Source organism: Diorhabda sublineata, chromosome X, assembly GCF_026230105.1.
Source record: "Diorhabda sublineata isolate icDioSubl1.1 chromosome X, icDioSubl1.1, whole genome shotgun sequence".
NCBI classification, from domain to species: Eukaryota; Metazoa; Arthropoda; class Insecta; order Coleoptera; family Chrysomelidae; genus Diorhabda; species Diorhabda sublineata.
In genome coordinates this window covers 13,331,774-13,342,722 of record NC_079485.1, presented here as the reverse complement: position 1 = coordinate 13,342,722, position 10,949 = coordinate 13,331,774, and the positions used below count along the sequence as shown (strand labels likewise).

Below are 10,949 nucleotides of genomic sequence, written 5' to 3'. Positions count from 1 at the left end.
AAAGTATGTAGTCACTGGTATAAGAAAATTTGTCAAATAACAAGACAACTTTCTTCCCGAACAAAATAATTTTTTAATATTTAAGAAAATACGTGAAACGAAGACCATGTTGACCTAGATACTCAAGGGAGGATTTGTGTGGGGGGCTATAGCCACTCTGTTACCACCCCGCAAACTATAACTCCCTGGGTAACGGTAGCTCGAACGATCGGTATAACTACGGTTCTCGGTAACGGATGTGACGTCACTGACGGAAGTTGGAGGCGGCGAGTGGACACGGAGGCGGTGGAGAAGCCGCCATTGGTGTTTCCGTAATTGATTTAAAACGTTTACTGGAGATAAGTAGCGCGAGGAAGCTTTGTGGCAGATTTGTACTTTACGTCTAATGCTTTTGGTGATTATGATCCTGTATCACAGATAAAACAAATATTAACATACAAGGTGTTTTATAAATAGAAAGGAATGTCCGAAATATTTGAACTTATTTTTTTTTATCCAAAAATTCTCCACGGTAAGGTTTAGGTATAGGAAAGTATACATGTATTTGCCCTATTTTTTACCCCTAAATGCACTAAAATAGAAAACACCGGGTGGTTCTAGTGGAAAAAATAAAGAAATTTGATATTTCAAGCTGAAATTTGAACACTTTTTATACACACCCTGTATAAAATGAAAAATTTCTCAGCATAGATTCATATATGTCTAACCTTGGTTGAAAGCAACCAAACAAAAACCATTTTCATATCGTTAAGGGTATCCTCGTAAAAAAAATAATTTATAAGGGTGAAATTTTTTACAAAAAAATTAATAACTCAAAAAGTATGCATTTTTTGGAAAAAGTTTTTAGACAAAAGTATACTAAAATTTTACGTAGATATCAACAATGTATTAATATATGGGGTGTTCTTTTCAAACTAACAAAGTTACAGTCGACTTCCGATAGAAGTTAAAAAGATGGTATCCGAAAACTCAAACGTAGAAATTTTCATGATTTCACTATGAGTATTTTGTCATATACAGATAGTTTTAACTCATAGTGGGCCACCCTGTATATTAAAGATGCTGGATAACATACCGAAGGGTTCCTGCAAGCTGAAGTCGCTTCTATATTTCTTATTCTTCTAGAATGTGACTATATCCAATAATATTTGAATTTTCTTCCTAGATTGCTAATGCTAAAATTTTGGTTATTTTTTTTTAAAAATATTTCTTCTCGAATCTTCTGCATTTATCCCATATCAGACCAATCGGGTTTAGTTCGCAATAATACGGTGGAAATCTAACCACCACCATTTCACGATTTTCTGTAATTCCATCAGTTTCATATTGTTTAACCATTGGTCGAGGGGAATTTTTCCAAAAGTCTCGAGGGATAATTTGAATTATCAATTACTATTGTGAAGTTCTGATGGAGAAGATTTTTTCGAAACATTGTATGAAACCATCAGCATTCATGTCCTGATGGTATTAACCAGAACCAGTACCTTAAAAAGTCAATCACCTAACCAGATATGGCTCCTAACCTCAAACATTCACTTGTAGGAAAGATATTTCCATGAGACGACGACGTTAACGTCTATTTTCAGTATGCAACTATTATTTGTAAATATTAAAAAGATTGATGGCATCGAAATTATAACTGAGCTAGAATTTCTGAAACCGTTGGTGATATTCATACTAAACACCCTGTGCACCCCACCACTACACCAACACTCACAATAACTCTAACTGACGCGCGTTTAGATGAAGGTATTTCCAGTCTCTGAAGACGATAACGCGTGTTCGTACAGTGTAATTATTAGTGTTGGTGTAGTGGTGGTGTAAACAGTCTTCAGTCTCGTCGAAACGCTCGTCTGACGGTGTAATTGTGGTGTAGTGACGGTGTGAGCAGTGTGTTCAGTATAGAAATGATACACAACCTCAAATTGTTATTGTGAGAACCACGGTCTACGGTTTGCCTCAAATCTATGTAAAGAACTGCATCGTCTAGACTAGAGTTTGAATAGGGATAGTAGAGTTTATTTTTAACATTGTTCAACCTATCGGAATTTAGTATTTACATAATTTTGCCTTAACAAATATTATTGAAGACACTCAGTGGTTAATCGATGGTTCTCATATGCTTTTATTTCTCTAACCCTTCAATTTCTGCTTGAGTGTTTACCTCGGGGTTAATGAAACCATCGACAAAGCTCGATGGTTTCAGGTTAACGGCCTGTCGTTGAGAATGTTAGCTAGAAGAAATGATTTTTCAATTTACAATGTAGTTATGGAGTTTAATCACCATCTTAGCATTTTGAACTGATTTACCACTATTGTTTCTAAAGTTTTCCAGTTATTTGTGAAAAATTTATTGAAAATACATGAATGGTTCCATGAGCACTGAGTTAACAAAGAAAACACAAAAAATTTGGAAATTTTCCAGCTTTCCAATTTCCAATCTCCATTTAGCTCCATACAATTTTCCCAGCGATGTTCAATAACTTCGATACCCTTCATTGTTGGAAAATATTTGACAAGAGCCATTTTTAAAACAAAAAATTATCCGAGGGAGCTAAATCTGGTATATAGGATGCATTAGATAGCAATTCAAACTTTAATTCATTAATTTTGGTCACTGCAATAAAGGATTTGAGAGCTGTTGCAATGTCTTGATGAAACAACATTTTCGTCTCAACCAAATAATTGCAATAAGTTCGCATAATACAATGAAAAATATCCCACGCGCATTCCAAAAAACCCACGCTAAGAACTTGCCTGCAAATGGAACGTTCTTTGCGTACTTTGGAGCAGATTCTCCCTTTTCAATCTATTGATTTGATTGTTGTTTTGCTTCAGGTGTGAAGTGTTTGACCCACGTTTCATCCATGATTATGAAACGACGGCTTTATGTCTGTGAAACATTACCAAACCCTTGATTGTGAGCAAACGTGAAACCCATCTTGCACATAGCTTTCTCTACTATGTCTGCTAGCTCGCGCACTTTCAGTCGACGATCATTTGGTCGACCACTGCGTTGCTGGTCTTCGCAAATCGTATGGTCTCGTCTTAACTTTGCTACCCAATATTTTACTATTGATAACGAAGACTCAGTCTCACCCAAAGTAGAATCAAGTTCAACTTCTATATTGGTTGGGATAAGGCCTTTCAAATAAAAGTATTGATGACCAATTTTTTTCATATTCACAAATTAAATGAAGGCGTTCAGTTTTGATAGCTGTCAAACAAATAATAAGCAACATGGTGTCTTCAACCTTGAAACGTATGGTGTATAGATTGTGTACTTTCTCATATTTTTCAAGCAACTACTGCTATCTCTAGGTAATTCAAAAACTTTTGATATTTCGAAAAAACTCCATTGGAATAATTTATGCTTTGTTCTATCGATTTATATGGTTAGTTTCAAGAAAAATATCATCAAATCAATTCAATTTATGGTACCGTAATCTAGAAACTTCCTGTATTTTAAGATTATAATTTTTTCCTTGTTGGAGTCCTGAAAATACTTTTCATTGCATTGTGACACTTTTTCACCTTGGAACTTGCAGAAAAAGTATAAAACCATTCGATGTATTTCATATTTGACAGGCAAAAGGAATTGAAGAAATTGTGGGTGTAATTAAGTTCCTTCAAAACGTAATACAGCTCCAGGGGTAACTCAAATTTATACAAAATGAGTTATTAGAAAATTTTCGTCTAAGACAGATATAAAAGAATCCTAATTCAAAAATATAATTTTCTATCAAATTGTTCTCTTCAAAAAGACTTTTCCATGAACTAAATCCAAATTACTTTTCCAGATACATTCACCACCTTAAAAAATTTCCCCTCAACATTCACACACAAAAAAAGAAACTTTGAAACTATTAAATTCATCCAGCCCTCAATCCACGAAGTTTATTGCTAGTAACTTCGGCGGTATTCAGAGATTACCCGAAAAATTTGTAATATCAATTGAAAAATCGCCCTTCTACGAAGGGCTGTTACGTCGACAGGCTCAACCCTTGGCAGGGCTCCACCCTTGGACACGAGCCTCCCTCGTGTTGACGTCACGGTGCGCGCGCTGTACTCGAAACTGGGTCACCACTTTGTGGATTATTTGGAAGAAGTTACCACCGGGAGTCGGGAGTTAGACGTCACACACGGTTCTCCAGAAGGTGCTCTTTGGGTCGAAAATGGCGAACACATCAAATTACAAATTGAGCACCGCAGTCGCAAATCTCAAATATAACGGTAAGTCATTTTTTTCCAATAATTTATAAAAAAATTTCAGTCTCTATACAGGACATTTAGTATCATCTAAAACATTTAAGCATCAAATTTATGGAAGAATATGGAAGGGAATCGATTAGGTCCGCCATTTTATGTGATTGAAGTATGACAGCAGACTTACATAAAATGGAAACGTTGCCATGGTACCGGTATCGATTTTATCGAAATTCTTAGCGTCGTCTGCTGAGGGAATAGGAAATATACAGGATAATTCGTTAGAAATGACAGGGTTTATTGTCTCCCAAATAATAGAGATATAGTGTTTAGTAGCCAGTTAGATCACCATAGCTTGGATTTTTATGGCACAAAACTAAATTTTATGCGATATAATCAATATTTCGAAGCCTATAGAAATACTAGCTTTATTCATAGCATTTGGAACTAGGATAGTCCTAGAAATACCTGGCTATAAATGGCAGTAGTTGCTTAAAAAATGCCACTGTATTAGAAAGCACATAACCTATACAGCATATGTTACAAGTTTGAAGACGTCACGTTGTTTAGTATTTGGTTGACAACCGTCAATAGTGAACGTTTTCAGTGAATTTGGAAACATCGTTATGTGATACAAAACTTTATTTGAAAGGCATTAGTCCAACCATTATAAAAGCTGAACTTGATTCTACTCTGGGTTAGACTGGTCCTTCGTTATAAATAGTGAAATATTGAGTAGCAAAGTTTAGACGAGACTTTACGACCTGCGAAGACCAGCAGTCGACCAAAAGAGGTGACGACTCCAGAAATGTTGGAGAAAATCCACTGGATGATCGTCGACTAGAAGTGCGTAAGCTAGTAGACACAGTAGGCATTTCAAAAAGAGCAGTACATCGCAAATTATCTAAAAAATTGGACATGAGAAAGCTGTGCGCAAGATGGGTACTATGTTTGTTCCCAATGGAACAAAACAGCGTGTTGAAGATGTTTCCAGAGTGTTTGATAATGTTCCACTGAAATAGAGCCCACATTTTGCGCCGTTTTGTAGCCATGGATGGAACGTGGGTCCATCATTTCACACCTAAAACAAAAAAACAATCAAAATCGACTGAAGAGGGAGGACCGGGTTCAAAGAAGACAAAGGACGTTTCATCTGCAAGCAAGGTCATGGCCCCTCGGATTATTTTCTATTTCCAGACTTGGTGGATTTTCCAGCAGTCAATTGTTATTGGATAAACTCTTATCATGAAAAGGGTATCAAACTTATTGAACATCGCTGAGAAAGGTATAATACAGAGTTTTCCATAATTACATCAGATAAGAAGTTAAATTAACAAACTATATTTCCTTGTTCCATTTTTGTTTGGTTCGTTTTTCCACTTTCCAGTCACTGATTTTTTTAATTCGCTGTGTGCTCTTCAAAATTTCGAAATCCATTTCACAAATGGAGGCACCGGCGAAACAATGCCTTAGAAAGCGAGAGGGAAACTCATTAGAGATAATGTCAGACGATCTCTTCAAAATATTATTTCTGCATGACCTAATCTTTAGATTCTCATCAAAAACTCTTTTAATTAACGTATGAGATGAAAACGCAATTCTAGATATAACCCCGGTATTAATTCGAAAAAATAATGGCTCAGTTGTGCCGTTTAACATTTTAATGTTTTCTTCTCTTATTAAAATCTAATTTCAATTCTTGTTTTTTCCATTTTATCATTTTTTTTATATTTTTATATACATAGACATAAAAAATCGACTTTCAGTATATTATTGCAATCGAGATTTCAATGAGTATTGGCAAACTTTTATCATGATCATTCAGTGGTTAGGACTCCACATTGTGGACGTAGTAACCCAGATTCGACTCCTGATCACGATGTTGTACATTGATCAGTGTGAGCTAGGCAATGTTCACGAAAAATCAGTGACGCTAATAAGTCTGACTAAGCTGTCGAAAAAGATTAAAACGAAGCATTTTCATGCTTCAGATGTTCACTGAATTTATTGCCTGACCTCTGTATAAAACATTGTCATGGGGAGACTAATTTTTTTTTAAATTCTCGTATTTTATGGATAGTTTTCTTGGTCAGCTTAATAAATCTGATTTTGTTAACTGTTCTATTAAATGTTTACTTCTTTTCTATTTAAAATATTCGGATCATCGACTGTTGGCAGCTTTCGGTTCAGGTGCAGTAAACCAAACTTTAGCCTTTAATAGAGGTTTAAACACCCTCATTAATCATTCAAGCGCCCCATGTGAATGTCTAGATATATACACGGCTGTTGGATTACTGTGAAATACTGGTTTTATACCCATGGGATATTGATGGAAACGTAGTTAATTTGTCACTTTTTTTAAGTTTCATCTAATATTGACGGCAGTACTGCCTCAATTGATAAATAAAAGTCCTAAACTTTTGTATACAATCACAAGGAATCTTGGGTATGAAGTTTTATTATTTATTTTTTTCGATTAATTACACATGATGTTTCTTAATTACAAAATAGACTTTTTCTGTAATACTGGCTATTTATAAGGTTCTAATTTGATATTGACAGATACAAACAGTTGTGGTACAATCAATTTAAAGCTTTCTGATGAGGTATAATTGTCCATACGCGAAACAGTTGATTCTGTAAACTTCCAACGACTTGCCATGCGATTTATTTATGGTTATCGCAATTACAGCCAACCGTACCGGAAATTGTAAACGTTTAAAATCGAATGGTAAATCATCGGTATACGCGCAATCAATATATAATCTCCTTTGCATATTCCATCTAGGTCGTTGCCTCAATGATGTTAAGCATCACTTTTTCCATAGCCAGTCTAGTTCCATTGCACAGTCGAGGTTTATTAATGATAACTGATACTACTTTTAACTGCAAATTGTGAGGTAGTAATCCAGGCAATTCCAGTGAATTTAAAACTCCAGGGGATAGTTGACTACGTCATTTTGGTTCTTAAAGGTATCGACTGGTTTGAAGGATACCAACTACTCCGGAAAAAATTTTGAATGATCGCATTGAGATCCTCGGCATGGTTCGTTCACCCAGCAATTACGGTTATAGAACTGTTACGCAATATGTGGGAAAACACGCTGAATAAGCTCCTCTTTTGAGTCTGTGACGTGACAGAAAACTGTGGGTAATGTGAAGAGTCAAGTCGAAGTGTCCATTGCAACTTTACTATTTCGAATGTTTAACAACTGTTTCGCACATTTGCACCAATCTCGCATGTTAGCAGTGCAGTGTTACTACCACAAAAGATCAACAAAAACGCACATGACTTGAAATATCACTATCACACACAGATAGAAGGATACACTCTTTGTCTGAGGTATCGATTGACATATTAGTTGGTTGTCAAATGTCAAATATTATGGTTGCGTTCAGAAATTTCATTTGTGACAAAACTTCATATATGTAATACTTCTAAATGGGCAGTTTAAAGTGAAAGCTGTTCCGACTAAGGAAGACAGAATGATAACGATTTCTCTATCCTCCGATGTTTCAGCTCGGTTCTACGCAATCTCAAGCATGTGCAGTATAGATAAAGTGTCTCGAACGAGAGAGAAAATTAATATTGTCAATACCTTAACGTAGGGACGTTTTTTCCTTTACCAACTGTCCATATAAGAGTATTACATATATGCAAAATTTAGGATTTATCAATCTACATATAGTTGGTTGTCAAATGTCAAATATTATGGGTGCGTTCAGACATTTAATTTGTGAAAAAACATCAAGGATAAACAAAATTGTTTTTATTTAATTTCATATTCATTCACATTTTAAACCTTCTGAGAACTTCTACAAATAATTCAATGCCAAAATAATCCAAATCGGTCCAGCCAAGTTCAGTCGGTAGAGCATTGGACTTTTAATCCAAGGGTCCAGGGTTCAAGTCCCTGCTCGAGCGATCATTTTTGCATATGTACAAAATTTTTTAAAAGCGAAAACCAAATTTTTTATTTGTAAAATTTTTTACATTCTGTCGCGCGCGTTTTATAATAGTTTTAGCAAAGTTTTATTTAATTCCGTGCTTCCATAATATTCAATAGAATCTGCAATTATTATGAAAATATTAATGTGGAATCAAATGGTGTTAGATAGAAGTATCAAAATAAGTAAAAAGTAATCACTTGAAATGTCTTCAGATAGCCCATCAGACATTCCATTTGAAGTAAGAGGGTCTGCAAATGCTGCAGGGGGTAGTTTAATACCTTGGTCTACCAAAAATTTGAAAAACGGTGCGATTTGAAGAACTCTGAAGAACATCATCGAAAAGGCGTCGACTTCGTGGACTACATATTCAACGTTGAGATCTGAACTCACCATGCTCAAAAATGTCGATGTCAAGAAGTACACCATGCTTTTGGTTTGGCTGAAGAGACGATCACAGGATACCAGGCAGAAAAATCGAAGATTTTGACCAATAATAATGTAGAAAGTTTTATAAAAGAGGCTGAAGATGAATTATTATTAAATAACTCTGTTTCTTAGGTTGCAATGATAAAAGGGATTGTGGGAGCCTGCAGAAAGGCTGAACTTATGTTTCTACGAGAAGGACACGTATTTGATGAAAGCACTATTTTTAAAATTACAATTCCAGAAAGTAAAACACACTGTGATCACTGTTAAAAATATTGCTTGTTGATATCTTCAAAAAGTATAGAAATATTAGACCTCCTGCTGTGAAGCACGACAGATTTTTTGTGCTATATTCTAATGGAAAATGTGGCATACAACTCGTGGCAATGGCTGCTCAGAATAAAGCAACATATCGGATGGAAATGTGTAGCCAAAAGCTATATTAAGAGTTCATAATAAAATAAAATACAATTTCAGAAAATATTCTGGTCCAAGTCGTGGCATACATGTAGCTTCAAATGAAATTAACATTAGACAAGAAGTTTAAGAGAATATTCACCTAGAAAATGGACTTACTTTATCTTAAATAATATTGGTTTCAATGTTTATAAGTTTAAAAATATTATCGAATTAAAATAATGAGTTAATTGTCAGTTTGAATAATGAAACATTTGTCAGATTTTACAGTTATTAATAAATTATTCATTGAAACTTAAACAGTTACAGTTTTTACATAATTACTTTTTATAACTGAAATATTATTACAAGCAAATTAGGTGATTTTGAGCTAAGACCTTAAATTAAATTGGGAGGTTTTGGGATACTGAATAAGTCTTAACAAAATGATGAGCACAGTTTTTCGAAATTTTGAGACTTGAAACTCAAAAAAATTTTTAAACGCAAATAACTCGAAAACTATTAGGAATTAGCAAACTGTCGTAACAAAAAATTGAGAGTACAAGATATTCTACAAAAAAGTATCCCAAGTATTTGTTCCTAACCCCAAAATTTTCACCTTAAAATGGGTTTATACACAAAAATATTTTGAAAAGCGGGTAACTCGAAAACTACGAGGAATTTGAAAACAAGTATTGTAACAAAAAATATACACCACAAAATTCTCTATAGATTTGTTATCACGCATTTTTTCCTAACTTTAAAATTTTCACCTTAAAATGGATTTACACACTCAAAAATATTGTGAATCGCGAATAATTCGATAACTATGAGGAGTTCTAAAGCAACTGCTGTAACAAAAAATGTAGAGTACAAAATTATCTACAAAAAGGAATACCAGGTATTTGTTCCTAACCTCAAAATATTCACTTTAAACTGGGTTTATAGGAATTCGTGAACAAAAAATGTACAACGTAAAATTCTTTGCAGATTGGTCGTCAAGCATTTTTTCCTAACCTCAAAATTTTTAACGTAAAATGGCTTAATTGGCTTGAATTCTCGACCGGATGCTCGGACTTTCGGTGTTGAGGGAGACTCAGAAATAGTGGCTCAAACGAAAAAATGACTGGAGACCTTTTTTGTAAAAAATTTTGTGTTCTACATTTTTTGCTGCAGCAGTTTTCTTTAATTCCTCTTATTTTTCGAGTTATTCGCGTTTCAAAATTTTTTTCAGTCACAAGTTCCAAAATTTCGAAAACACGTGCCCGTAATTTTGTTAAGAGTTGCTAAGCTTATTCAGTAACCGTAAACCTCCGAGAATCCAGAAAATTAGAAGCGCCCAATTTAAATTCGGGCTTAATCCTATTTTATTTAATGTCAAAGAGTGACTTAAAGTGTCACATTTGATAGCGGAATTAGATAAAGAAACGAGTTGAACAAAATTTTCTTATAAAACAATCGTGAAACAAATTTTTTGCCCCTATTTTCTATTTTGAATTAAAAAGTTGTGAACATCATACTAGGAATATTTTGGTAACTATAATTGGGTGATGAAAAGTCGCGCTAGTTACATCTAGTAAAATCCGGACTACTTCGAAAATTAAAACGTAAAAAAATTCATTTCATAAATAAAACAGCATTTATTTCAATATAAATAGAAATTTAGTTAATTCAATCGCTTGAGATCGATATAATTCATTCAAAAACTTGTGATATTGTGTTGATAAAATTTTGAAAGTAGAAGTTATAATTTACACCATTTACTTAAGAGATTTGATGATTATTCCATTTCGTTGAGAAGATCATTAAAAAAGAAGTTAGGTTAGGTTAGACTATAGGTCGTCATTTCCATCATGAAACTTTGTGTATCGTGCTGAATGTGTTATATAGGGTGTTTCAAAAAATCAAATCAATTTCAAAAAATTTAGGGTTTGCTCAGTAAAAAAATTTCTTGACGCCAACCAGATTCA

General features: G+C 34.2%; 1 protein-coding gene across 1 annotated transcript in view; it reads left to right on the top strand.

Annotated features, from left to right (window-relative positions):
• Positions 1-10,949, top strand: part of LOC130451205 (glutamate decarboxylase) — a 55,169-nt gene that overhangs the window by 6,485 nt on the left and 37,735 nt on the right. Inside the window, exon 2 of the mRNA XM_056790071.1 lies at positions 3,801-4,233. Coding sequence (XP_056646049.1) covers positions 4,176-4,233 — 58 coding nt within the window. The 5' untranslated portion in view covers positions 3,801-4,175. The remainder of the gene's footprint in view (positions 1-3,800; positions 4,234-10,949) is intronic.